Source organism: Rhinolophus hipposideros (assembly GCF_964194185.1).
Source record: "Rhinolophus hipposideros genome assembly, chromosome: 23".
Lineage (NCBI taxonomy): Eukaryota > Metazoa > Chordata > Mammalia > Chiroptera > Rhinolophidae > Rhinolophus > Rhinolophus hipposideros.
Genome location: NC_138069.1, coordinates 4,624,483 through 4,650,754, shown reverse-complemented (window position 1 = coordinate 4,650,754; position 26,272 = coordinate 4,624,483). Strand labels below are relative to the sequence as shown.

Sequence of the window (26,272 nt, the reverse complement as noted above, 5' to 3'; positions counted from 1 at the left end):
TGGGGTGAAATGCTCTGAAAATATTGATGAAATCCAAGTGGTCCAATGTATCATTTAAGGCTGTTGTTTTATATTGATTTTGTGTCTATAAGACCTGTCCCTTGTTGTCAGAGGTGTGTTGAAGTCTCCTACTATGATAGTGTTACTGTTGATCTCTGTCTTTATGTCAGTCAGTACCTGTTTTATATATTTAGGTGGTCCTATGTTGGGTGCATAGATGTTTATTAAGGTTATGTCCTCTTATCGGATCGATCCATTTATTATTATATAGTTCCCATCTTTATCTTTTAATATGGTCTTCATTTTAAAGTCTATTTTGTCAGATGTAAGTATTGCAACTCCAGCTTTTTCTCAATTCCATTTGCATGAAATATCTTACTCCAACCCTTCACTTTCAGCCTGTGTGTGTCTTTTGATATGAGGTGAGTCTCTTGTATACAGCATATACAAGGGTCTTGCTTTCTTATCCACTCAGCCACCTTATGTCTCTCTCTTTTTTTTTTGATTGGAGCATTTAATCCGTTTACATTTAAAGTGATTATTGATAGGAACACAGTTACTGCCATTTTTAACTTTGTAGTTAGATTGTTTTTATCTTTCTTTTATTTACAGAAGTACTTTTAGTATTTCTTGCAATGCTGGCTTGGTGGTAATAAATTCCTTTAACTTATTCTTTTCCAGGAAACTCTTTATCTCTCCATCAACTTTAAAAGATAGTGTTCATTTGCATTTCTCTGATGATTAGTGATGTTGAGCGTTTTTTCATATGTCTATTTGCCATTTGTATATCCTCTTTGGAGAAATGTCTCTTCAGGTCCTCTGTCCATTTTTCAATTGTGTTGTTTGTTTTTTTGTTGTTGAGTTTCATGAGTTCCTTGTATATTTTGGATATTAGCCCCTTATCAGAGGCACTGTTTGCAAAAATCTTCTCCCATTCAGTTGGTTGCCTCATTATTTTGTCAATAGTTTCTTTTGCCGTGCAGAAGCTTTTCAGTTTCATATAATTTCATTTGTTTATTTTAGTTTTTACTTCCATTGCCTTTGGAGTCAAATTCATAAAATGCTTCCATGAATGCTGATGGTGTGGACCTGGGGAATCAATAACATAGAGGAATTAAAACTGATTCCAATTTATTTAGCCTGAGCAAAATAAAGAACATTTCATGTCTCCATTACATTCCCATATTGTAACCCATGTATATTAACTCTTTGGCATGAAATGGTCTAAGTCCTGTTAGAGATAGTTTACTGAGTCCAATTTCATATGGGAAAGTCAATGTTTTGCTTCCTGAAGGAGGGTTTTTCTTTTTTTTTTTTTTAATTAATTTTATTGGGGTGACAATTGTTAGTAAATTTACATAGATTTCAGGTGTACAATTCTGTATTACATCGTCTATAAATCCCATTGTGTGTTCACCACCCAGAGTCAGTTCTCCTTCCATCACCATATATTTGATCCCCTTTACCCTCATCACCCACCCCCCACCCCCTTACCCTCTGGTAACCACTAAATTATTGTCTGTGTCTATGAGTTTTTGTTTCTCATTTGTTTGTCTTGTTCTTTTTGGTTTATATACCACATATCAGTGAAATCATAGGGTTCTCTGCTTTTTCTGTCTGACTTGTTTCACTTAGCATTATTCTCTCGAGATCCATCCATGTTGTCACAAATGTTCCTATATCATCTTTCCTTAACGCCGAATAGTATTCCATTGTGTATATGTACCACAACTTCTTTATCCATTCATCTATCGAAGGACATTTTGGTTGTTTCCATGTCTTGGCCACCGTAAACAAAGCTGCAATGAACATTGGCGTACACGTGTCTCTATAGAGAAATGCTTTTATATTTTTGGGGTAGATAGAGGGTTTTTCAATAGTCCCGTGACACACAAAATTATTCAGTTTCTATTTTTTTTGTTATACATACAAGTATGTATGTGTGTGTGTGTGTGTGTGTGTGTGTGTGTGTGTGTTCCAGTTCTATGAGCTAACAAAGATCTTATCATCTATGTCATAGGCACATGAAAGAGCATTCGCCTGTTTGTCCCAAAGCATATGTTATGGAGCTCTGATGAATTACAAAATATGTGTCTGACTGCAGAAGAATTCAGAACCAAATAAAGATGTATCACTTAATTCAGAATTTCTCTATCCATGTTCAAAGGTTGATCGTGAATATCAGAGCCGTGTGGATGTGGTTGAACCAATCATCTATAGATGGCTTCATCCTCTTGGGCATCTTTTCCCACAGCCCAGCTGACCCTGTCCTCTTCTCTGTGGTGATGGTGGTGTTCACAGTGGCCCTCTGTGGGAATGTCCTCCTCATCTTCCTCATCTGCATAGATCCTCGACTTCATACACCCATGTACTTCTTCCTCAGTCAGCTCTCCCTCATGGACCTCATGTTGGTCTGTAACATTGTGCCAAAGATGGCAGTCAACTTTCTGTCTGGCAGGAAGTCCATCTCCTTTGTGGGTTGTGGCATACAAATTGGTTTTTTTGTATCTCTTGTGGGATCTGAGGGCCTTTTGCTGGGACTCATGGCTTATGACCGCTATGTGGCCATTAGCCACCCACTTCACTATCCCATCCTCATGAATAAGAGAGTATGTCTCCAGATTGCTGCTAGTTCCTGGGCCTTTGGGATATTAGATGGGATGATCCAGATGGTAGCAGCCATGAGTTTAAGTTACTGTGGCTCAAGGAATGTGGACCATTTCTTCTGTGAGGTGCCAGCTTTATTGAAACTGGCCTGTGCAGACACATCTCTTTTTGACACGCTGCTCTTTGCTTGCTGTGTCTTCATGCTGCTCCTTCCCTTCTCCATCATCATGGCCTCCTATGCTCGCATCCTGGGGGCTGTGCTCCATATGCACTCTGCTCAGGCCAGTAAAAAGGCTCTGGCCACCTGTTCCTCCCACCTGACAGCTGTCTCGCTCTTCTATGGGGCAGCCATGTTCATCTACCTGAGGCCTAGTCGCTTCCGGGCTCCAAGTCATGATAAGGTGGTCTCTATCTTCTATACAGTCCTCACTCCTATGCTCAACCCCCTCATTTATAGCTTGAGGAACCAGGAGGTGTTGGGAGCCCTGAGGAAGGTGCTAGACCATTTCAGGATTGGCATCTAGCACTGAAGGGCCAAGGTGTCCTGTGGCTTATGCTACTACCTCTTGGTTGCATAATGTTAGTAAGTCTCTCACCATTTGTCAGGGTGTGTTTCTTATCAATAAATGAGAATAATGACATCTGCCATACCTCACAGGGATTTTGTAGAGAACACTACATGTAACTCAAAAGCCCCATGAAGAAGCAATGCATTGCTATTGTTCTCATTAATCATCATTTATAATGGACATAAATTCACTCTATTTCTTAATTCTTCTTGGTTATAACTGTCTTTTATTGTGTGCTTACTAAGTGCTGGGCACTGTCCCATTCCCTTTACACATCTCTATATTATTTAATTGACAAATTCAGCACAACATACATGGATATCTTAAAAAAAACTTCCTAGATAGCAGAAAGTGTCTCTATCATTCTTTTTATGTAGGTCCTTGCCTTCTCCCATGTTCTGTTGGAAGCTTTATAAAGCTTTCTCTAAGAAATAAAAATATACCCCTACAATTTAGAGGTTACCTTGTCAGGGGAAATGTCTTATTTATTTGCATATTGTTAGTACGTGGCCCTCTGACTTATAAATAGCAGTTGTTCAGTAAAATCATTATTAAATCATTACAAGAAGAAAGCATCAAATAGGATAAAATATATAAAAAGCATTTTTAAAAGCACTATAATTCACATGCCAAATTTGCTCTACCAGCTATGACTGCTATTTCAGTACTTCAAATTTTACGTAGTAAAACTATATCTGTTTGGAAGATGAAGATTGGAACAGAAATAAAGATGGAATCAGAGCCACTATTTTGAAACATAGCAGTCAGGAATAAAACCACATGAGGTATTTTAACAGAGACAATATAATGTAAAGTGTAGCTAACCAGAGTTCTGGTCAAGATGGTGCGATAGGTAAATGTTGTGCTTGCTTTCTCCCATGACCACATTAAAATTACAACCCAATTATAGACCAATCAACCTGGAGAACCATCTGAAGACTAGCTGAACAGAAGTCCTATAACTAAGGGTATAAAGAAGAAGCCATCTTGAGCCTGGTAGGAGGGGTGGAAATGGGCTGGTCCCACACCCGCGTGTGGTGGTTAAAAATCAGGAGGGATATCTTGGTTGCAGAATTACCCTCTGAAGAGCAAGGGATCCCAGCCTCACCAGCCTGGAGCACTAGTGCCAGAAAGAGGAGCCCCCATGACATCTGGCTGTGAAAGTCAGTGGGGATTCTGTCCACCTGAGTGAGACAGAAAGCAGCTGGAAAACCAGGCATCCTCTTAAAGGGCCAAAACATAGACTCACGTGCTCCCAGGCACTCACCCTGGACTTTGGTGGAAGGACTGTGGCTCAGGAGGTGCCAAAGACATACAGGGAGAGACTGAATTGTGTGGCTTTAGGATGAGGGTTGGAAAGACAGTCACCATTTTTCCTGTGTACAACCCTCCTCCATAGCCAATAGGTGGGCACCATCTTTCCTGTATTGAACCCTCCCCATACACAGCCCAATCTAAATTTTCATTGGCCTGGTGAGCTCCACTCATTCCACCCTGGTGACTTCCTCGGACTCCATCCCACCCAATTTGAATAATGCCAGAGGTTTTTTCATGGCTGGTGGGCATTCAGTGTTGGCCATGTTGCATTATTGCTTGGGCAACTCTCAGGGGTCTGTAGGCCCCAGAGGGGCATTGGCTGTCCTTGATGTGCTCTGAGACTTTTGTAAAATGCACAAGGCTCAGAACTAGGGTCATTTCTGAATCTGTATTAACCCATTGAACACCACTCACTTTACACTGATGACTCCTTGAGACCCTGCCCAACCCAACTCCTATACCCATAGAGGCTCTTTCAGCAGCTGAGCTTTACAGACAGCTGGCAGGTGGTAAAAGGACTTCGGGTGTCCTGGGTCTTTGCTGAGCTGTGCCGGACCTGGTACTGATGATGGCTGACTTTGGTTCACAGTGTGGCCTCTGCCATGCACCTCCAGATCCTGCATAAGCAGTGACTAACTGCTGCTAACTTTGAAGCTCTTACCAGGTATCCCCAGAACAGTCACAGGCAGTGGATGCCTTTGGTCTGTATAAGAGCCTCTCCTAACAGACCATAGAACCAGAACATATGGTGGCAAGCTTCAAACCACAACAGAACACAATCTGATTAACCTCACAACCAGCAATTGCAAAGCATGGTATTGGCAGGCACCAGATCCTGCAAATCCCCCTCCATTGGGCCAGCCCTCACCCAGCAACTCATACGCTGTAGTTGTAGCCAATCCTCATAACCAACAAGCCTGAGGGTCAATCCCATACACTGACATGCCAACAGTAATCAAGGCTCCACTACAACAGAAGGTCACACACAAACCACACAAGAGATACACCTGGAGCACCTAGCTCAGATGACCAAAAAGATTGCACACCTGGACCCCACAGAACACTTACTATATAAGGCCTCTCTGGCCTTACCAAGACTGGGAGATATAGCAGCTCTACCTAATACATAGAAACAGACAGAGGGAGGCAACCAAAATGAGGATACAAAGAAACATGTCCCCCAAAAAGAACAGAACAAAGTTCCAGAAAAAGAAGTAAACAAACTGGAGGCAAGCAATCTACCAGGTAGAGTTCAAATCCCTGGTTATAGGGATGCTTAAGGAACTTAGTGAGAACTTGAAAACTTCAACAAACAGATAGTAAGCATAATAAGGACATAAAAACAAAAAAAAATTAATCAGAAATGAAGAATATAGTAACTGAAATGAAGAATACACTAGAAGAAATCAACAGCAGATTAGATGAAGCAGAGGATCCAATCAGCGATTTAGAAGACAAGGCAGCAGGAAACATCCAATTAGGACAGAAAAAAAAAAGAATTAAAAACAATGAAGATAGTTTAAGAAATCTCTGGGACAATATTTGCATCCTAGGAGTATACCAGAAGGAGAAAAGAGAGAGCAAGGAATTGAGAACTTTTTTGAAGAAATAATGATGGAAACTTCCCTAATCTGGTGAAGAAAATAGACTTACAAGCCCAGGAAGTGCAAAATGTCCCAAACAAAATGAATTCAAACAGACCCACACCAAGACACAACAGAATTATAATGCCAAAGGTTAAAAATAAAGAGAGGATCTTAAAAGCAGCAAGAGAAATGCAATTAGTTACATACAAGGGAGCTCACATAAGACTGTCAGATGATTTCTCAACAGAAACTTTGCAGGCCAGCAGGGAGTGGCAGGAAATATTCCAAGTGACGAAAAGCAAGGACCTACAACCAAGATTGCTCTACCCAGCAAGGCTATCATTTAGAGTTGAAGGAGTGATAAAGAGCTTCCCATAGTGACAGGAGCCGAAGGAGCAGCTCAGGTTGTCCCCATTTCCCCACCCCTTTGCCTTCTTCGGTTGACTTCCACAGCCCCGGTCCTGTCATGTCCCAGAAACAAGAAGAGGAGAACCCTGTGGAGGAGACCAGTGAGGAGAAGCAGGACACGCAGGAGAAAGAAGGTATTCTCCCTGAGAGTGCTGAGGAGGCAAAGCTAAAGGCCAAATATCCAAGCCTAGGACAAAAGCCTGGAGACTCTGACTTCCTCATGAAGAGACTCTAGAAAGGGCGAAAGTACTTTGACTCAGGAGACTACAACATGGCCAAAGCCAAGACGAAGAATAAGCAGCTGCCAAGTGCAGGACCAGACAAGAACCTGATGACTGGTGACCACATCTCACTCCTCAGGGTCTGCCCCAGAGAAAGTCCTCGTCTCCCTCTTAAAACTGCTTTCACTGCATCCCCAAAATTTTGGTAGGATGTATTTTCATTCTCATTTGTTTCTTTGTATCTTTTAATCTCTCCTCTAATTTCTTCTTTGACTTGGTCGTTCTTTAAGAGTATGTTGTTTAATCTCCAAGTATTTGTGTTTTTTCCTGCTTTCTTTTTGCAGTTGATATCCAATTTCAAAGCCTTGTGATCAGAGAATATGCTTGGTATGTTTTCAATCTTAAATTTGCTGAGGCTATTTTTATGTCCCAATATATGGTCTATCCTTGAGAATGTTCCACGTACACTAGAAAAACATGTATGGTCTGATGTTTTAGGATGACATACTCTATAAATATCAATTATGTCCATTTTATCTAATGTGTCATTTAGGGCTGCTATTTCATCATGTATTTTCTGTTTGGATGATCTATCCATAGCTGTCAATGATGTATTTAGGTCCCCTAGTATAATTGTGTTTTGGTCAATTTCTCCCTTTAATTTTGTTGCCTCCCCATACTTAATGTTACTAAACTTTATGGCAACTTGATGGACAAAAAGTTGTTATCTCTGTTTTAAGTTGAATCTCTCTAGTTACTAGTGAAATAAGCAATCTGGTAATGTTCATTTGGATTTTTTTTCCCTGAGAATTACTGCTCATTTTATTTATCATTTTCTTATTGATTTGTGGGTGTTTATATATTTTAAATATGAAAAAGAATGTTCCATTTCTAGTAGTATGTTTTTAAAGAGTATTATAAATATTTATTATTAGATATATTAAGTTCATTTTTTGTGCCTTATTTAATGAGGTCATTCCTACTCAAAGGTCATAAACACGTTCTACTATATTTCTTCTAATAATGTTATAAGTTTTTCCATTTAGTTCCTCAATCTGCCAGGAACTCATTTATGTCGGTCGGATGAGGTATGGATCTAATTTTTTTCCAAAACAGGTGAGCAATTGTCTCAAACCATTCATTGAATAGCACTTCTTTTTTTCAGAGATTTTAAATTTTATTATTTAAATCAGATTGTAAATTTTCACCCACATATGTGTATGATTCTGGACTTACTCTGTTCTGTTGGCCAATTTGCGTCTTCTTTCATTATATTTTGATAATCTATGAGGCAGTTTCATTTTTTACTCTGAACTGTTGGACATTGTTTAACTTTTTCAAAATTCTTTTGGCTATTTTTTCAGCAAATATTTCTCAAGTTTCTGCAACATGCTGTGCATTCATGTTTGTTATCAGTTGATCAATTTCCATGACAAATGTTGTTTTGGGTTTACATCAACATTATGTTTATGTGATTATTTAAAATATGTTATTGTCTCACAAAGAGTCAAATTCAAGAGGCACAACATCATATACCGTAAAGACTCTCTTCTCAAGCTTTGATCTCAGCAATCTGATTCTTTCATCTGAAGCAAAAGTTACTTGTTTCTTATGTTTCATTTTGGAGCTTTTACTTATAGTATATACATACACACATTTCCTCTTTATACCTATATATGTAAAATGTAATATTATACAACACTTCCATCTACGAGACCATGATCTATGTCTGCTGTGTCCTCATGCTGATCCTGCCCTTCTCTGTCATCTCTGCCTCATACCTGCGGATCCTGGTGGCCATTCTCCACATGTGCTCTGCAGAAGGTTGGCAGAAGGCCTTTGCTACCTGCTTCTCCCACGTGGCATGGGTCTCCCTCTTCTATGGGGCCGCCATGATCACCTACATGCGGCCCAAGACCTACCACTCCTCCAAGCAGGACAAGGTGGTCTCTGCCTTCTATACCATGATCACCCCTATGCTCAACCTGCTTATATACAGCCTGAGGAATAAGGAAGTGGCCAGGGCTCTCAGGAATCTCCTGGGGAGATGTCGTTGTGATGGGAAGCAGGAATAAGTTGTCACTGGCACCTGCAGATGTGGGCTCTGGGGCCGGGGAACCTGGATTAGTCCATTGTGGTTCAATTGGAGGAGAAACAAATGTGCCATACCGAAAATAAAAGTCATTCTCTGACCAGAGTTCATCAGATTAGCATGTCAATTCAATCCATCATGTCCATGCTGAATGTGGACAATGTGGAAGGAAGGCTGGGCCTATGGAGATACAAAAAATAAAAGACACAGAATCTTTACTCCACAGCTGCTGGGAGAGTTGGCAGGTGACAGGTCTCAACTGTGTCCTTCTGTAGGAATTGCCCATGACTGAGGAGAATGCACCATGCCCAAGGTCATGCTTTGCCTTGAGGGGATGCTTGAATCCCATGACTGGTCAATGGATCGTATAAAGTTCTGCCTGACTTGCCTCAGTTTCTTTGAAGGGGCATTCAAGGAGCTCTAGAGCTTCTTGCAGGATCATCTGAGGCATCATAGGCAATTTCTCCTTGTGTCTAATTTTGCTTCCTTAATTCCCTGGCCCACTTTAGATTTCAATCTTGACAGCATTCGTCAATTGCTGTCACACAACAGCCTAACAGACTGTCCCCTCATGTCTTTCCTTTTGGAAAGAAGAGTCTGTGAGACTGTGCATCCCTGGGACTGTATATTTCTCTCTATTTAGTCTCCAAAAGAGGCTTTGCAACCATGACGAGTAAGATTCCCCACGGGGGGGAGGGGAACTCAAGCCAGGGGGAACCCCATGGAGACCCCCCGATGAGCTGCCTTAGAAAGATTTGGGAAGGGACCTTGTCTCCCCTTTCCCCTTCCTGGGAAAAACCACTGCTGACTCTGGTTTTTCCCCTCTCATCTAATTGTGAGAAAAGTCTTTAGAGTGATAAGATCAAGTTCTCTCTGCTCGGTTCTATAAAACATTCTCAACATGTGGTATGTGTCCTTTAGGGAGTCACATACCTCACCTCAGTCGTCATAGGACTTTTGCTTGGGCTGTCTGGGGACCAACATAATTGGTTTGGGTTGTTTCTATAATGTGATGGATGAATCTCGCCGACTGTGTCAGAAACAGTAACACTCCCTTGTATACTTATCAATAAATACCACCAGTAGGCTTTATTCTGGGCTCCAGTCTTTCAGAACTGTGAGACCCCTGGCCTTCTGAGATTTAAACTGCATTAAGTTTCTGTTTGTTTCTTTCTTAAAACTTAACCCAAAGCTGCCCCTTCTCGCACCTTCACTGCCTGTGGTGCTGGACATGACAATCAATAAACCTCCTGCATGCACACGAGGTTTTCAGGAAACCTGACCTATGACACATGCAAAGTCAGGAATAAAGTTAGGTTAGAGTTTGCCAAATATGGTTATGTATGATGTGGGTACGAAGAAGGGTTTTATTGCATGGGTGATGTCAGGGAGAGATCAGAAATAGCATTACGGAGACACCTAAGGCAGGTTTAATACAGGAGTTGCAAACTCAAATGCCCTCAGGCCCAGACAGGAGGTATCATTGAGGGTAGCTATCTGGTGGTGACAGCGGTGGATGTGACATTCACTCCTTAACTAAAGTCATTCAGAGGCTCTGCTCCACACAGGATAGATGAGCATTGAGTTGGGAAGGAGATTAAGCAAAAGTTGGGTATATGCTGGAGGAGCAACCATAGATGGGCCCTACAATTGGGCCCTAGGATCCCAGAGGACAGCACTAAGTACTGGGCAGGGCAAAGGAGAAGACAGGGAGGTGTGCACAGCAGGACCCAGACATAGAAGAAAGACATTGAAGTGTGTGCAACCTCTCTATCCATGAAGATGACTCAGATCTCCATGTTTGTACTGACTGCAGGACAGCATTAGGAAACCTCCTTCTTGGAGTTCCATGACCCAAGAGCTTCCAGTTCTGAGAATTTTCTGCTCCTGTGAGTTTTATTCTGTCCTACATCTCAACCCTGACCAGAGTGGGAAGTACTGAGAAATGAAGAGAATTGAGTGGCAGGGCATTCTCATGATTGAAGGAGTGTCTTTCCTGAACTCTTGTGCAGCCCCACAGCTCTGGCCCAGCTGGGAAGCAGGGGTGTGAGCAAGTTCTGTAAAGGAGAAAGAGACATATGGAAAGAATTAGTGGGACCTAGCAAAAACCTTTCCACTGCTTCTGGCTTCCGTATATTTCCACTCAAGGAAGCAGATAACAAAATAACAGCATAAAACTGATAGAATCATTCATACTTGGGGCTTGGTTTAAATAAAAAAACCTGAAGTGTGATAATAATCTGAATAGTGTACATTTGAGAGAAGCAAATGTTATGGATATAAACTTCATATTAAACATATAGACATTACTTCCTAGCTGCCTTTTAGAGTGATTAATGGTTCTTCAAAAGCCAGGACTAGGAGATACAAGAAAAGATCACATTGAGGTAGATATGTGCCACAGGACCCCTAAGTGTGCCTGGAGTCGATTTCCAGGGGGCTTGGAAAAGGCTGAGATTCAGGCTAGCCAAGGCTATACAGAGAATAGGTTTAGCCTGCACTTGAAAATCAAGGAGATTTTTTTTCTTGATCCATTGTCCAAATGAGCTGGCCTATGTTTGCATATCTCTCATTTCCCTTCTCTTACCCAGTGTTGCAATGGGATGATAACGTCTTAGTTAATCAGTAAGTTGTGCTCCTTTTAACACATCACTAAAATTGTCACATCCCAAGCAGAAGAGTTGTCACTCTTGATGCATCCTGAGTGGTGCTTCTTCAACACTGAGACAGTGAAGGTTTGTGTTCTCGTGGAAAACCCTGTATAATTGTGAATTTGTTTAGGTATTCAATAGCCTTTACACCAAAAGCCTTCCTTCTACTGTGGCTTCTGCGACATGGAGTGAGAGTTGGGCAAAGCCAAGCCTCTTCCCTTTGCCTCTTTCACTGTACTGAATCTCTCCAGGTCACAGCCAACTTCTGACATGGGCTGAGGGTTGGCGGTAAAGGCTGGGGAGAAATAGAATCAGGGAGGTTACCCAAAGAGTAGAGGCATTTTGTCTCAGTGTTTGACCCTGGTAGAAAATGAAGAGCAGAAATGTTCATGGTGGGCGTGGGGGTAGAGTTGAATGATGATTTTTTAAAAGATGAGAACATCTGACTTCTGAATCAAGATGGTGCAGTGCATTCATGCATCATAAACTCTTTCCTCAAAATATATAGCAATCAAATATAAAATATAAAAAGAGAAAACAAAGAAGATGCAATTGGTTTCAGATACAAGAAAATTTGTGGAGCAGAAAAAACAGAGAAGTGCCACATAGTGAATAGGGCTGAAACCCTGGGATTGCTGGGGTCTGGGCTTGGACATGCCCCAGGTAGACGAAAGTTCCATTCTGCAAAGTGAAGGGACCTACAAGATCCATGAAAGACAAAGAACAGGAACTAGGCTTTGGGGCTGGAGCCCCGGGCTGGGTTAGGGCTCCATATCTGAACCCTCAAAAGAAACTGTAAAACCTGTGATTAAGTGACCCCTGGGGCTCTAGTTCTGGGGAGTTGCAGGCCTGGGGAGGCACTGATGGAGCCCAGAGACCACTTAGCTCTGCCATTGTACCAACATCACATAGCAGAACAGCGAGTTCTGATTTTAAAACTTGCTTCAAGATGAGGCATCCAGAAGCCTGGAAAGAAGTAATCACCAACCACTGAGCCAGGCAGGGAGGTTGGGCGCATGGGCACATGCATAAGAGAGACAAAAAAATGATAATAATAAAATTTTAAAAATTACATCAGCCCCTCAAAAGGAGCCTGAAAACAAACAAAAAACCAAAACATGAGCTAAATCAACACTGAAATTCACTCATTATGAAATTCATATTATAGAAGAATTAGACAAAGGATTTAAAACGGTATGTTTTTAATTCTGTGTATGAAGGGACAAGTGAAAGTATCTTCTACCAAAATAGAATACAAAATAGTAAAGAAAAATAGTCAGAAATGAACTATGAATGGTGACAGTGAAAAACAACCAATGAAAATACATGGGATAAATACTGCATTAAAATTTTAATAATGCAGAAGGTGGGATAAACTCTAGATGGGGCTGGCTTAAGAGGAAATTGGTAAATCGAAAGATAATACCAAGGCACTCTCAGAATTAAGCATATATAGGCATAGATCTGTATATCTGAAACAAATATAAAATAATATTGAATGTCAACTGTAAAAAAATGGTCACATGGATATAAAGTACAGTATAGGGAATATAGCCAATAACACTATAATAACTATGTACAGCGTCAGATGGGTAATAGACTTATTAGGTTTATCACTTTGTGAGGTATATAAATGCCTCATCACTATGTTGTTTTGTACACCTGAAACTAATAAAAGAAAACATATGAAGAATCTATTAAAAATCCCAGAATGTAGACTGAGAGGCTTCCAGTTAGTCCAGTAGTTCTAGCAGGAGGAATGGAAGGAATGGATGTTGGAGAAGTGGCATTTGAAGAAGAAATTCCTGCCAATTGAAGAAGGAACAAGTTCTCAGAATGAAAATGTTCTCTGAATTCTGAGCAGGATAAATAAACATACCATACTCAGACATAATTAGTGAATCCCCAGTCATCAAGGATAAACAGACAATCTCAAAAGTTACCAGAAAAAGAAAGAAGGTTTAACAATAAATGATGGACAGTCAGCATCCTCAGAGTCTTCATCATGACAGTCAAAAGCCAAAGACAGTGGGGTGACATCTGCAGAAAGCTGCAGGGAAAGTGTTTACTTGGAAGTTTTAATTTAGTCACAGTGTCATTTAAAAAAGAAAAAAAATAGGCATTTTCAGACAATGAAAAGAACTATTGAAGGATGTGCTCCAGTGAGAAGGAAATGAAACACAGAGGGAAAGTTAACAAGATGCCTGAGGGAGTTCAGTTATTGCTAAAATATATCTGGAAGAGTAATTGTTGTCGCACAACAGCCTAGCCATATGTCCCTCCATGTCTTTCCTTAAGGAAAGAAGAGTTTGTGAAATTGTGCCTTTCTGGGACTCTGTTCCATCCTTTGTTTACACCTTATGTCTCTCTGTCTGGTCCCCAAAAGATGGTTTGCAGCCAAAGACGGGTAAGATATCTCACGGGACATACAACCTAAGCCAGGGGGAACCAAGTGGGGACCCCAAATGAGTTGCCTTAGACAGGTATGGGAAGGGGCCTTGCCTCCCTCCCCCCTGCTTGGGAAAGTCTATTGCCGGCTCTGGCTTTTCCCTTGGACCTGGTTCCACTTCTCTCAACAGAGTTGTTACAATGTGAAAGACTTGATCCTGAAAAGGTACATACTTTAGGTAAAAACATCCTGGGACCTTGGGACCTTGTGCTTCCGCTGTTAACAGACAAAGGGTAATTGGAATAAACATTTTTCTGTTAGGAAGTCTGAGCCTCACAGACTGTGTAAGAAACAATGTTGCTTTCTTGTAGTTTTAGACCTCTCAATAAAAACCTCCAACCAGCTTTGTTCTGGGCTCCAGTCCTCTGAGACTGAGAGACCCCTGGCCTTCCGAGAGATTTAACTGCATTAAGTCTCTGGTTGTTTCTTGCTTAAAAACTTAACCCAAACCGCCCCTTCTCGCCTCCTCACTGCCCTTGTTGCGCGGTACGCGACAAGTAATAAGCTATAGATTTTTAAAAATTCAACAATTAATTTTTTGCATTTAAAGAAAGAATAAAATAAAATCCCAAACAACAAAAACAACTTTTGGCACGGTCAGGAAAAAGACATAAGCGCTGACTGCAGTCGGGAGTTGTAGGAAATGCCCTTGGTGCCCCATCGCAGGCTCTGGGCATTCACTCTGCTTTTGCACAGCAGCAGCCCTTACGACAAACAGTATGCCTCTCTGCCTGAGTGCTTTCTCTGGCTGGAGCGTGGGCTCAGTCACCTGCAGGAAAGGTTTTAGGGAGATGATGTCCCTGAGAGCATCCTTCAACATAGCCACAGTTGGTGGGGAAATCTCCTAGTGCCCTTGCGTCTTGTGTTGGAGTCTGCAAATAACCTGCAGACATGCTCTGTACTCTCCTGATATCCACATGGGGATTGAGTTCCACCTGTCCATAATGATAACCCTGCATTGGCCTCTTTCTTTCCTCTGTAACTTCCCCTCTTTCCTCTGGGTGCTTTCTAGGATCACCTCCCAGATACACTACTTACCTCAAATCCTAGCCCCACGTATGCCAACCTAAGACAAATAGTGGTGGTTGGGACATGTAGGACTTTCCTTCTCTTCAATTGATGTTAATAACCTAGTGGATGATATAAAAAGAGTTGGGAAAGAAAAGTAGAAAGAAGAGAAAAACTAAAAATAAAGACAAATTTTAAATTAATTTTGAAAAGAGGGAGGCCTTTTTCACAGCCAAGGGCTAGAGAAGAACTCAGAGAGAGGCATATCTTACATGAATCTGGGCACTTTCTTGTAATATGCAAGTGAGAACAAGGTTGAGGAGGAAAGAGAAAACTCTGATGAGTCCTGGCATTTTATACCTTGACTACCATAGGCCAACTTCATTCCTGATAGGATGCTGTCAGGTTTCCCCAAAGTACAGGTTTCTAGGCCCCACTGCAGATGAACCTGGCATTCTCCATCTTCTTCGTTTTAGATTTGAGTTGACCCATCAGATGAACTTGATGTTGTATTAGACAACTCTTTCTGAGCTGGATCCTCAACCAGTAGAAGTAGGAATGAGCAAAAGATGAACAGCAGGGGCCGGCCCGGTGGCTCAGGTGGTTAGAGCTCCATGCTCCTAACTCTGAAGGCTGCCGGTTCGATTCCTACATGGGCTAGTGGGCTCTCAAGGTTGCCAGTTCAATTCCTCGAGTCCCACAAGGGATGGTGGGCAGCGCCCCCTGCAACTAGCAACAGCAACGGACCTGGAGCTGAGCTGCGCCCTCCACAACTAAGACTGAAAAGGACAACAACTTGAAGCTGAACGGCACCCTCACAACTAAGATTGAAAGGACAACAACTTTACTTGGAAAAAAGGCCTGAAAGTACACACTGTTCCCCAATAAAAAGTCCTGAACCCCTTCCCCAATATAAAAAAAAAGATGAACAGCACAACCTTGACATTATCTGTGCCAGCTGGCACCTCAGAGCAGAGAAAGGTGGTTGAGAAGCTGTTTACTCACTTCCTAAGGAAAGTGGGTAAGTGGAGGGCACAGCACATCAGGGTGATTCTTCTGGAGCAAGAGTTCTGAGCTCCTTCTTCTCATGGTCTCTCCGAAGACATAGATGAGGTTGTGCGATAGCCTTGGGGGCCCTCCAACATGAGTCTAACTGAGAAAATAGACAGCTTTATCCCATCCCCGGTGCTTCTCAAACTTTCCAGGGCAAAATAACCACCTGGCAGGTACTCCTCAATAATGCAGACTCCAGTTCCAGAGATGAGAACTCAGTAGGACTGGGGGGTGGGGCGTCAGTGTTTAAAAGACGAAGCTTTGAGAAACGTTTGTTGTGATTCTGTTATCAACCATGGAATGCGCTCTCAGCCCTTCCTTCACAAACTTCTGGCTTCCTGCAGACAGCTGATGGCCTCCCCATCACTAGGGAGATACTCTGGTTTTGCAAGTCTCTCCCCTGCATCTGGGTCCCTTCCTTTCATTCAAACCTAAAAAGTCTAGTTTGATTTAGGTTCTTTTTCGCTATTTCTCCTTACTAAATTTAACTCATTTTGCAACCCACTTAAAAAGTTTTTTAATGAGACAAAATTACATATAACAATGAGCATATCTTAAGTGTAAACCTTTAATGAATATTTTGTTAAAATGAGTTGCAAACAAATGAACACACCCGTGTGATCAGGACCCAAATGAAGATAAAGAACACCACCACATTATCCCTACCCCAACAATGCCCCACTCCCACCCTAGAGGCAGCCGCTGTGTTACTGGAAATAGGGACGTCCAGGAAGTGGGTAGCACAAGCTGGCATCATCTGCCCCAACCTGAATCACTTGCTGTCACTATTGCTGTTATCATAACTTAATTTTGCCTGCTCTAGAACTACCTAGAACTCGATCATACTGTATACACTATTTTGTTCTGGTTTCTTTCACCCAGCATGTTTCCTACACTTTATGTGGTTCCTTTCTGTTGTTGAGTAATAGTCCACTGTGTAACTGTCCCCAAACTTGTTCATTCATCTCCCTGATGGTGGACATTGGGATGCTTGCAGTTTTTAGCTACTATGAATAACACTGCTGGGAACACTCTTGTATATGACTTTTTGTGAACACATACCTACAATACTCTGCTATACACCTAGGAATGGAACTGATGGGCTGTAGCGTGTATTTGTATTAGAAAATGCCAAACTTTTTTCCATAGTGGTTTTAGATTTCCTCACCATTATATGAAAGCGACAGTTGCTCTATATCCTCGGAAACATTTGATATTATTAGCGTTTTAAATTTTAGCCATTTTATTGAGTGTGTAGTACTATCTCATCATGGTTTACACTGCATCTCCTGAAGATCTTTTCTACATCTCTTGGGCACATTTTCATATACCTGCTGGCCATCTGGATCTCCTCTTTCATTTTACAACTTCATCGAGATATGATTGACAAACAATAAACTGCTGACATTGAAAGTGTACAGTTTGATAAGTTTTAAGGTAAGTATATATTAACACTTGTGAAAACTTCAAGATAATGGGAAACAACAGTCAAGATAATGAACATATCCATCACCCCCTAAAATTTCTTCTTGTTCTTTGTAATCCCTCCTGCCCGCCCGTTTATCATCACAACAACCATAGCTGACCAGTGATCTATTTTCTGTCACTATAAATTTGTTTGCATTTTCTAGAACTTTATGTAAATGAGATCATACAATATGAACTCCTTTTTTTGGAGTCTGACTTCTTGCATAAGTATTGACATATGGCCATGTGGTTGTATGTATCAATAACTCATTTATTTTTCTTGCTGTACTGTTATATGGATATGCCACAATTTCTGTATCCAGTCACCAAATGTTAGTGGATGTCTGGTTTGTTTCCAGTTTTTGGCTATTAGAAATAAAATTTCTATGGACATTGTGTAAAAACTTGGACATGTTTTTATTTCTCTTAAGAAATACTTAGGAGTAGAATGGCTGGGTCATATGGTAAGTGTATGTTTAACTCATTAAGAACCTGTCAAACTGTTTTCTGTCATGTCCAGCACAACACGGGCAGTGAGGATGCAAGAAGGGGCGGTTTGGGTTAAGTTTTTAAGAAAGAAACAAACAGAGACTTAATGCTGTTAAATCTCTCAGAAGGCCAGGGGTCTCTCAGTCTCAGAGGACTGGAGCCCAGAATAAGGCCGACTAGAGGCTTTTATTGACGAGTATGCAAGGGAGTAGCAGTGTTTTATGACACGGTCTGTGAGACTCACTTATCACTTTATAGAAACATCCCAAGCCAATTATTCTAATCTTTAAACAGCCGAAGTACAAGGTCCCATGATATCTTACCTAAGGTATGTACCTTCTCAATGTCAAGTCTCTCATATATTAGAGATAACTGATCTTTGTTCTCCTCATTATTTCTCTAACAAACAGGAGAGAGGGAAAAGCCAGAGCCGGCAACAGACTTTCCCAAGCAGGGGCAAGGGAGGCAAGGCCCTTTCCCATATTTGTCTAAGGCAGCTCATTGGGGGTCCCCACTCGGTTCTGCCTGGCTTAGGTTGTATCTCCCGTGAGATATCTTACCCGTCTTTGGCTGCAAACCATCTTTTGGGGACCAGACAGAGAGACATAAGGTGTAAGCACAAGGATGGAACAGAGTCCCAGAAAGGCACAATCTCACAGACTCTTCTTTCCTTAAGGAAAGACATGGAGGGACAATTGGCTAGGCTGTTGTGCAACTATAGTTTTCCAAAGTGGTTATACCATATTATTTTCTATCAGCAATGAACAATATGTTTACAGCTGATTCATATTCTCTTCAATACTTGGTATGCCTCGTCTTTTTTATATTAGTCAGTGTAATAGGTGTGTAGTATTATCCGGTTTAAATTTGCATTTTTAATGACTAAATGAAGTTGAGCATATTTTCCCATCCACATATATCTGTTCAATTTTATCTAGCTTTTTATTTTATTACTTGGGCTGTTTGTCTTCTATTTTAGACAATTAGAAGATTGTTGAGATATAAAACTTCTTTATAGATACAAGCCCTTCATCAGATGTTTTCCAAATTTATTCTCTTCATCTGTGGCTTGCCTTTTCATTTCCATAAGTTTCTTCTGAAGAGCAAACATTTTTAATTTGATGAAGTCCAGCCTATGGATAATTTTCCTTGTAGTTAATGCTTGTTATGTTATATTTAAAACATTTCTGATAAGTCAAAGGTAAATTTAATCCTAGAAGTTTTATAGCTTTAGCTCTTAAACTTAGGTTTAATATACATGTGGATTTCATTTATATTTTCTTTAAATTTTTTTCAATTCAGTTGACATTCTATATTATTTTATATTAGTTTCAAGTGTACGGCATAGTGATTAGACATTTATATAATTTATGCAGTGACCCCCGATTAGTCTAATACCCACCTGGCACTATACATAGTTATTACCACATTATTGACTATGTTCTCTATGCTATACTTTACATCCCCATGACAATTTTGTAAAACTACTAATTTATAGTTATTAATCCCTTCATCGTTTTCACCCAGCTTTCCAGCCTCCTCCCTTCTTGCAACCATTATTTTGTTCTCTGTATCTATGAGTCTGTTTTTATGTTTTGTTTGTTCATTTATTTTGTTCTTTAGATTCCATATATTAGTGAGATCATATGGTATTTTCTTTCTCTGTCTGACTTATTTCATTTAGTATAATACCCTCTAGATCCAACCATGTTCTCACAAGTGGTAAGATTTCATTCTTTTTTTTATGGTTGAGTAATATTCCATTGTATATATGTACCACTTCTTTATCCAATGATCTATTGATGGGCACTTAGGCTGCTTCCATTTTTGGCTATTGTAAATAGTCCTGCAATGAACATAGGGGCACATATATCTTTTTGAATTAGTGTATTGGATTTCTTTGGATAAATACCCAGGAGTGGAATTGCTGGGTCATAAAGTTTCTATGTTTAATTTTTTTTAGGAAACTTCAAACCATTTTCCATAGTGGCTGCATCAATTTGCTATTCCACCAACATGCTTGAGAGTACCCTGTGCTCCACATCCTCGCCAACACTAGTTGTTTGTTGATTTATTGGTGATAGCTATTCTGACAGGTGTGAGGTCATTATCTCATTGTGGTTTTAATTTGCAGTTCTCTGATGATTAGCGATGTTGAGCATCTTTTAATGTCTATTGGCCCTTTGTACGTATTTTTAAAAAAATTTATTGGGGTGACAATTGTTAGTGAAATTACATAGATTTCAGGTGTACAATTCTGTATTACATCATCTATAAATCCCATTGTGTGTTCACCACCCAGAGTCAACTCTCCTTCCATCACAATATATTTGATACCCCTTACCCTAATCTCCCAGCCCCCACCCCTTTTACTCTCTGGTAACCACTAAACTATTGTCTGTGTCTAATGAGTATTTGTTTCTCATTTGTTTGTCTTGTTCTTTTGTTGTTTTTGGTTTATATACCACATATCAGTGAAATCATATGGTTCTCTGCTTTTTCTGTCTCACTTGTTTCGCTTAGCATTATACTCTCAAGATCCACCCATGTTGTCAGAAATGTTCCTATATCATCTTTTCTTACCGCCGAATAGTATTCCATTGTGTATATATACCACAACTTCTTTATCCATTCATCTATCGAAGGACATTTTGGTTGTTTCCATGTCTTGGCCACCGTAAACAAAGCTGCAATGAACATTGGAGCACACGTGCCTTTATGGATAAATGTTTTCAATTTTTTTTGGTAGATACCCAGGAGAGGGATTGCTGGGTCATATGGTAAATCTATTCATAATTTTTTGAGGAACCTCCACACTGCCTTCCATAACGGCTGCACCAGTCTGCATTCCCACCAACAGTGTATGAGGGTTCCTTTTTCTCCACAGCCTCTCCAACACTTGTTACTATTTGTCTTGTTGATGCTAACCATTCTGACTGGGGTGAGGTGATATCTCATTGTGGTTTTTATTTGCATTTCTCTGATGATTAGTGATGTTGAGCATTTTTTCACATGTCTATTTGCCATTTGTATGTACTCTTTGGAGAAATGTCTCTTCAGGTCCTCTGCCCATTTTTCAATTGGGTGGTTTGTTTTTTTGTTGTTGAGCTTCATGAGTTCCTTGTATATTTTGGATAATAGCTGCTTATCGGAGGCACTGTTTACAAAAATCTTCTTCCATTCAGTCGGTTGCCTCTTTATTTTGTCGATGGTTTCTTTTGCTGTGCAGAAGCTTTTAAGTTTCATATAGCCCCATTCGTTTATTTTAGCTTTTACTTCCATTACCTTTGGAGTCAAATTCATAAAATGCTCTTTGAACCCAAGGTCCATAAGTTTAGTACCCATGTTTTCTTTTATGCAGTTTATCGAGGCAGGTCTTATGCTTAAGTATTTGATCCATTTTGAATTAATTTTGGTACATGGTGACAGATAGCAGTCCAGTTTCATTCTTTTGCACGTGGCTATCCAATTCTGCCAGCACCATTTATTGAAGAGGCTGTCTTTCCTCCATTGTACGTTTTTAGCTTCTTTGTCAAAAATTATCTGTCCATATTTATGTGGTTTTATTTCTGGGTTCTCAATTCTATTCCATTGGTCTATGTGTCTGTTTTTTCTGCCAATACCATGCTGTTTTGATTATTGTAGCCCTGTAGTACAAGTTAAAGTCAGGGAGTGCGATACCTCCAGAATTGTTCTTTTTTCTTAAGATTGCTTTGGCTATTTGGGGTCTTTTGTGGTTCCAAACAAATCTGATGATTTTTTTCTTTTTTTATTAGTTTCAGGTGTACAAGACAAGGTAATACTTAGACGTTCATCATTTATATCCCTCACACTGTGAACCCCCCTCCCCCCATCCACTATCCCTCCGACCTCACACTGAGCCATCACAGTATATATATAAAATTATAGTTGGCATTCATTAATGTTTAGCTTCTGGTGTACAGTGCCATGATCAGGCATCTACAGTATCCCTGAGGTGGTCTCCCAAATAGGACGCATGTCTATTGGATACCCAACAAAATCTTTATAACATTATTGAATACGTTCCCCAAATTAATTTTCAAAAAACCCTGAGGCCATCTTGTGGTTACCAGCTGCTTCCTAATCCCTTCACCTTTCCCCTTATCCCCACCCCCCCATCTAACAACTCTCAGTTTTTTCTTTGTGTCCCAAAAACTGTTTCTGATTAGTTCATTCACATATTCTTTTCTTTAGATTCCACATATAAGTGAGATCATATGGTACTTGTCTTTCTAATTCTGACTTATTTCACTTAACATAATGTTCTCTAGATCCATCCATGTTGTTGCAAATGATAAGATTCCTTTCTTTTTTATGGCTGCGTAATACTCCATTGTATAAATGTACCATAGCTTCTTAATCCAGTCATCTACCGATGGGCATTTCGGTTGTTTCCATATCTTGGCTATTGTGTAAAGTGCTGCAATAAACATAGGAGTGCATACTGATTTTTGAATTGGAGTTTTGGATTTCTCCGGGTAGATGCCTAGGAGTGGAATTACTGGATCATAGGGTAGTTCCATTTTCAGATTCCTGAGATACCTCCATAGTGCCTGCACTAATCTGCAATCCCACCAACAGTGCACTAGCGTTCCCTTTTCTCCACATCCGCGCCAGCATTTGTCGTTTGTTGATTTATTGATGATAGCCATTTTGACTGGAGTGAGGTGGTATCTCATTGTGGTTTTTATTTGCATTTCTCTGATGGTTAGTGAGGTTGAGCATTTCTTCATATGTCTTCTTGCCTTCTGTATGTCCTTTTTAGAAAAATGTCTCCTCAAGTCCTCTGCCCATTTTTTAATTGGGTTGTTTGTTTTTTTGGAGTTGAGTTGAGTAAGTTTTTTTATAGATTTGTGATATTAATCCCTTATCAGATATATCATTGGCAAATATCTTTTCCCATTCAGTAGGATCCCTTTTTGTTTTATTGATAGTTTCCTTTGCTGTGAAAAAATTTTTAGTTTGATGTAATCCCACATGTTTATTTTTTCTCTTACTTCCCTCACGCGAGGGGATATATCAGTGAAAATCTTACTCAGGGTAATGTCCATGAAGTTTCTTTTTATATTTTCTTCTAGATATTTTATGGTTTCAGATCTTGCATTTAAGTCTTTAAGCCATTTTGAATTTATTTTTGTATATGGTGTAAGGAGGTGGTCCAGCTTCATTTTCTTGCATGTGTCTGTCCAGGTTTCCCAGCACCACTTATTGAACAGGCTGTCGTTACTCCATCGTACATTCTTGCTTCCATTGTCGTAGATTAGATGGGCATATAGGCATGGATTTACTTCTGGACTCTCTATTCTGTTCCATTGATCTATGTGTCTATTTTTATTCCAGTACCATGCTGTTTTGATTACTGTAGCCTTGTAGTATAGTTTGAAATGAGGTATCGTTATACCTCCCACTTTGTTCTTATTTCTCAAGATTGCTGCGGCTATCAGGAGTCTTTTATGGTCCCATATAAATTTTAGGATTATATGTTCTATTTCTGTGAAAAACGTCGTTGGTAGTTTGATAGGAATTGCGTTGAATATGTATATTGCCTTAGGCAGTATGGACATTTTAACTATATTAATTCTTCCTATTCATGAACATGGAATGTGTTTCCATCTATTTATGTCTTCTTTCATTTCTTTCTTCAGTGTCGTATAATTTTCTGAGTACAGATCTTTTACATCTTTGGTTAGCTTTATTCCCAGATATTTTATAGTCTTTGGAGCAATTGTAAATGGAATTGTTTTTTTAATTTCTCCTGATATTTTATCATTGGTATATACAATTGCAACTGATTTCCAAATATTAATTTTATATCCTGCTACTTTACTAAATTCATCTATCAGCTCTAATAGTTTCTTGGTGGAGTCTTTAGGGTTCTCTCTATATAGTATCATATCATCTGCATATAATGACAATTTTACTTCCTCCTTACCAATTTGGATGCCTTTTATTTCTTTCTCTTGTCTGATTGCTGTGGCTAGAACTTCCAGCACTATGTTGAATAGAAGTGGAGAAAGTGGGCAACCTTGTCTTGTTCCTGATCTCAGGGGGAATGGTTTTAGCTTTTCCCCATTGAGTATGATGTTAGCTGTGGGTTTGTCATATATGGCCTTTATTATGTTGTGATATGATCCCTCTATTCCCACTTTCTTAAGGGTTTTTATCATAAAAGGTTGCTGTATTTTATGAAATGCTTTTTCTGCATCTATTGATAGGATCATGTGATTTTTATTTTTCATTTTGTTAATGTGGTGTATCACATTAATTGATTTGCGGATGTTGAACCACCCCTGCATACCAGGGATGAATCCCACTTGATCATGGTGTATGATCTTTTTAATGTATTGCTGAATTCTGTTCGCTAATATTTTGTTGAGAATTTTTGCATCTATGTTCATTAGAGATATCAGCCAGTAGTTTTCTTTTTTTTGTAGTGTCTTTGTCTGCTTTTGGGATCAGGGTGATAGTGGCTTCGTAAAAAGTGTTTGGGAGTCTTCCTTCCTTCTGGGTTTTTTGGAAGAGCTTGAGGAGATAGGTGATAATTCTTTTTTGAACGTTTTGAAAAATTCACCTGTAAAGCCATCTGGTCCAGGGCTTTTGTTTGTTGGGAGATTATTGATTATACTGATTCAATTTCCCTGGTGGTAATCAGACTGTTCAGGCTTTCTGTTTCTTCTTGAGTTAGCCTTGGAAGGTTGTGCGCCTCTAGAAAATTGTCCATTTCTTCAAGGTGTCAAATTTGTTGGCATATAGTTGCTCATAGTAATTTCTAAAATATTTTGTATTTCTGGGTGTCTGTTGTCACTTCTCCTCTTTCATTTCTGATTTTATTAATTTGGGTCCTCTCTCTCCTTTTTTTAATGAGTCTGGCTCAAGGTTTGTCAATTTTGTTTATTTTCTCTAAGAACCAACTCTTGGATTCATTGATCTTTTGTATTGTTTTTCTGGTTTCTATTTCATTTATTTCTGCTCTGATCCTTATTATCTCCTTCCTTGTGCTCCCTTTGGGCTTATTTTGCTGTTCTTTTTCCAGATCCCTTAAGTGTGAAGATAAACTGTCAATTAGTGATGTTTCTTGTTTCTTTAGGTAGGCCTGCAGTGCTATGAACTTCCCTCTTAGGACTGCTTTCGCAGCATCCCATAGATTTTGGGTCGTCGTGTTCTCATTCTCATTTGTCTCGAGATATCTTTTGATTTCTTCCTTGATCTGCTGCTTGACCCATTCATTATTTAGTAACATGTTATTCAGCCTCCATGAATTGGTGTGTCTTCCTGGGTTTTTTTCCCTGTAGTTCATTTCTAATTTCATAGCACTGTGGTCAGAGAAGACAATTGGTATGATTGCAATTTTCTTAAATTTATCAAGGCTTGTTTTGTGTCCTAACATATGATCTATCTTGGAAAACGTTCCATGTGCACTTGAGAAGAACGTGTATTCTGCAGCATTGGGGTGAAATGCTCTGAAAATATCGATTAAATCCCAGTGGTCCAAAGTATCATTTAAAGCTGTTGTTTCCATATTGATTTTCTGTCTGGAGGACCTGTCCTTTGTTGTCAGAGGTGTGTTGAAGTCTCCTACTATGATAGTGTTGCTGTTGATCTCTGTCTTTATGTCCATCAGTACCTGTTTTATATATTTAGGTGCTCCTATGTTGGGTGCATAGATGTTTACTAGGGTTATGTCCTCTTGTCGGATAAATCCCTTTATTATTGTATAGTGCCCATCTTTGTCTTTTAATATGTTCTTCATTTTAAAGTCTATTTTGTCAGATATAAGTATTGCAACTCCAGCTTTTTTTTGCTTCCATTTGCATGAAATATGTTACTCCAACCCTTCACTTTCAGCCTGTGTGTGTCTTTTGATCTGAGGTGAGTCTCTTGTATACAGCATATACAAGGGTCTTGCTTTCTTATCCACTCAGGCACCCTATGTCTCTTGATTGAAGCATTTAATCCGTTTACATTTAAAATGATTATTGATAGGTACATAGTTATTGCCATTTTTAAATTTGTAGTTAGGTTGTTTTCATCTTTTTTCTATTTACAGAAGTCCTTTTAGTATTTCTTGCAATGCTGGCTTGGTGGTAATAAATTCCTTTAACTTATTCTTTTCCCGGAAACTCTTTATCTCTCCATCAACTTTAAAAGACAGTCTTGCAGGATAAAGCAATCTAGGTTGTAGGCCTTTGTTTTCTATCACTTTGAGTATCTCCTGCTACTCCTTCCTGGCCTTCAATATTTGTTTTGTAAAGTCATTTGATAGTTTTATGGGAGTTCCCTTGTATGTAACCCTCTGTCTTTCTCTGGCTGCTTTTGGGATTCTCTCTTTGTCTT

General features: G+C 39.8%; 1 protein-coding gene across 1 annotated transcript; it reads left to right on the top strand.

The window, feature by feature from the left end:
* Positions 1–2,195: 2,195 nt before the first annotated feature.
* LOC308491968 (olfactory receptor 2V1) lies at positions 2,196–8,783 on the top strand (the record flags this gene model as incomplete). The annotated part of the gene is made up of 3 exons (XM_081036195.1): positions 2,196–3,130; positions 6,533–6,621; positions 8,530–8,783. The coding sequence occupies 3 exons, from the start codon at positions 2,196–2,198 to the stop codon at positions 8,781–8,783; spliced, it is 1,278 nt and encodes a 425-aa protein (XP_080892321.1).
* Positions 8,784–26,272: the final 17,489 nt, after the last annotated feature.